Genomic DNA, 845 nt, shown 5'->3' on the forward strand with positions numbered 1-845 from the left:
CTGCTCTATGCTGCAATCTTATCCCTACCAGTTCACTCCATCCTCCCCTTAGCACAGTATCAATAGGGCACAGAAGGCACTCCACGCAACCGTTTCTATTCAGTGGGAAAAATTAATCATTCCAACATATATTGAGACCTCAAAACTACTCATTTTCTGTCAAGGCAGGAAGCACTTCCTGAAGTGCTTCCCAAGCCCTGTCCTGCTTTGCTGCAATCTTATCCCTACCAGTTCACTCCATCCTCCCCTTAGCACAGTATCAATAGGGCACAGAAGGCACTCCACGCAACCGTTTCTATTCAGTGGGAAAAATTAATCATTCCAACATATATTGAGACCTCAAAACTACTCATTTTCTGTCAAGGCAGGAAGCACTTCCTGAAGTGCTTCCCAAGCCCTGTCCTGCTTCTGATCTTTCATGTTGATCCTATGCCAGGTACACGGGGGGAAAAGAAGAAAACATCTTTTCACCAATTCTGTTTCTCCAAGGGAATTGACTCTAATTTCAAATACATCCACCACAAAGAAATAGGGAAACACTCCACTGAAACTCACTTGTGCCAGAACTGTGATGAAATTCCGGTTTAAGTGAACAGCTTCATAGAGGGCCAGGAGGATTGCTTCATTCGTTCTGTGGAAGGGATACAGACAAAAGCACAGTTAGTGATCAGAATACTAGGAGCAAAGCTTTTCAGAAACATGGCCTATCTGAAGAAAAACAAAACCAAACAACTTTTTTTAACTATAGAAAAATCTGCCTCTGCAATCTGGTTGTTCTTCCCATTATTAGCAGTACTTACCAATCCATAAAAATAGCTATTTTTAGAGCTCAATTAGTCTTTGTT

At 41.8% G+C, this 845-nt stretch overlaps 1 protein-coding gene across 2 annotated transcripts in view; it reads right to left on the minus strand.

The window, feature by feature from the left end:
• Positions 1-845, minus strand: part of LOC103802355 (chromosome unknown open reading frame, human C10orf76) — a 51,869-nt gene that overhangs the window by 36,264 nt on the left and 14,760 nt on the right. For both annotated transcript variants that reach the window (XM_009074817.1, XM_009074818.1), the window contains one exon: positions 556-631. In XM_009074817.1, coding sequence (XP_009073065.1) covers positions 556-631 — 76 coding nt within the window. The remainder of the gene's footprint in view (positions 1-555; positions 632-845) is intronic.

This window comes from Acanthisitta chloris, unplaced genomic scaffold (genome assembly GCF_000695815.1).
Source record: "Acanthisitta chloris isolate BGI_N310 unplaced genomic scaffold, ASM69581v1 scaffold10565, whole genome shotgun sequence".
Taxonomy (NCBI): Eukaryota; Metazoa; Chordata; class Aves; order Passeriformes; family Acanthisittidae; genus Acanthisitta; species Acanthisitta chloris.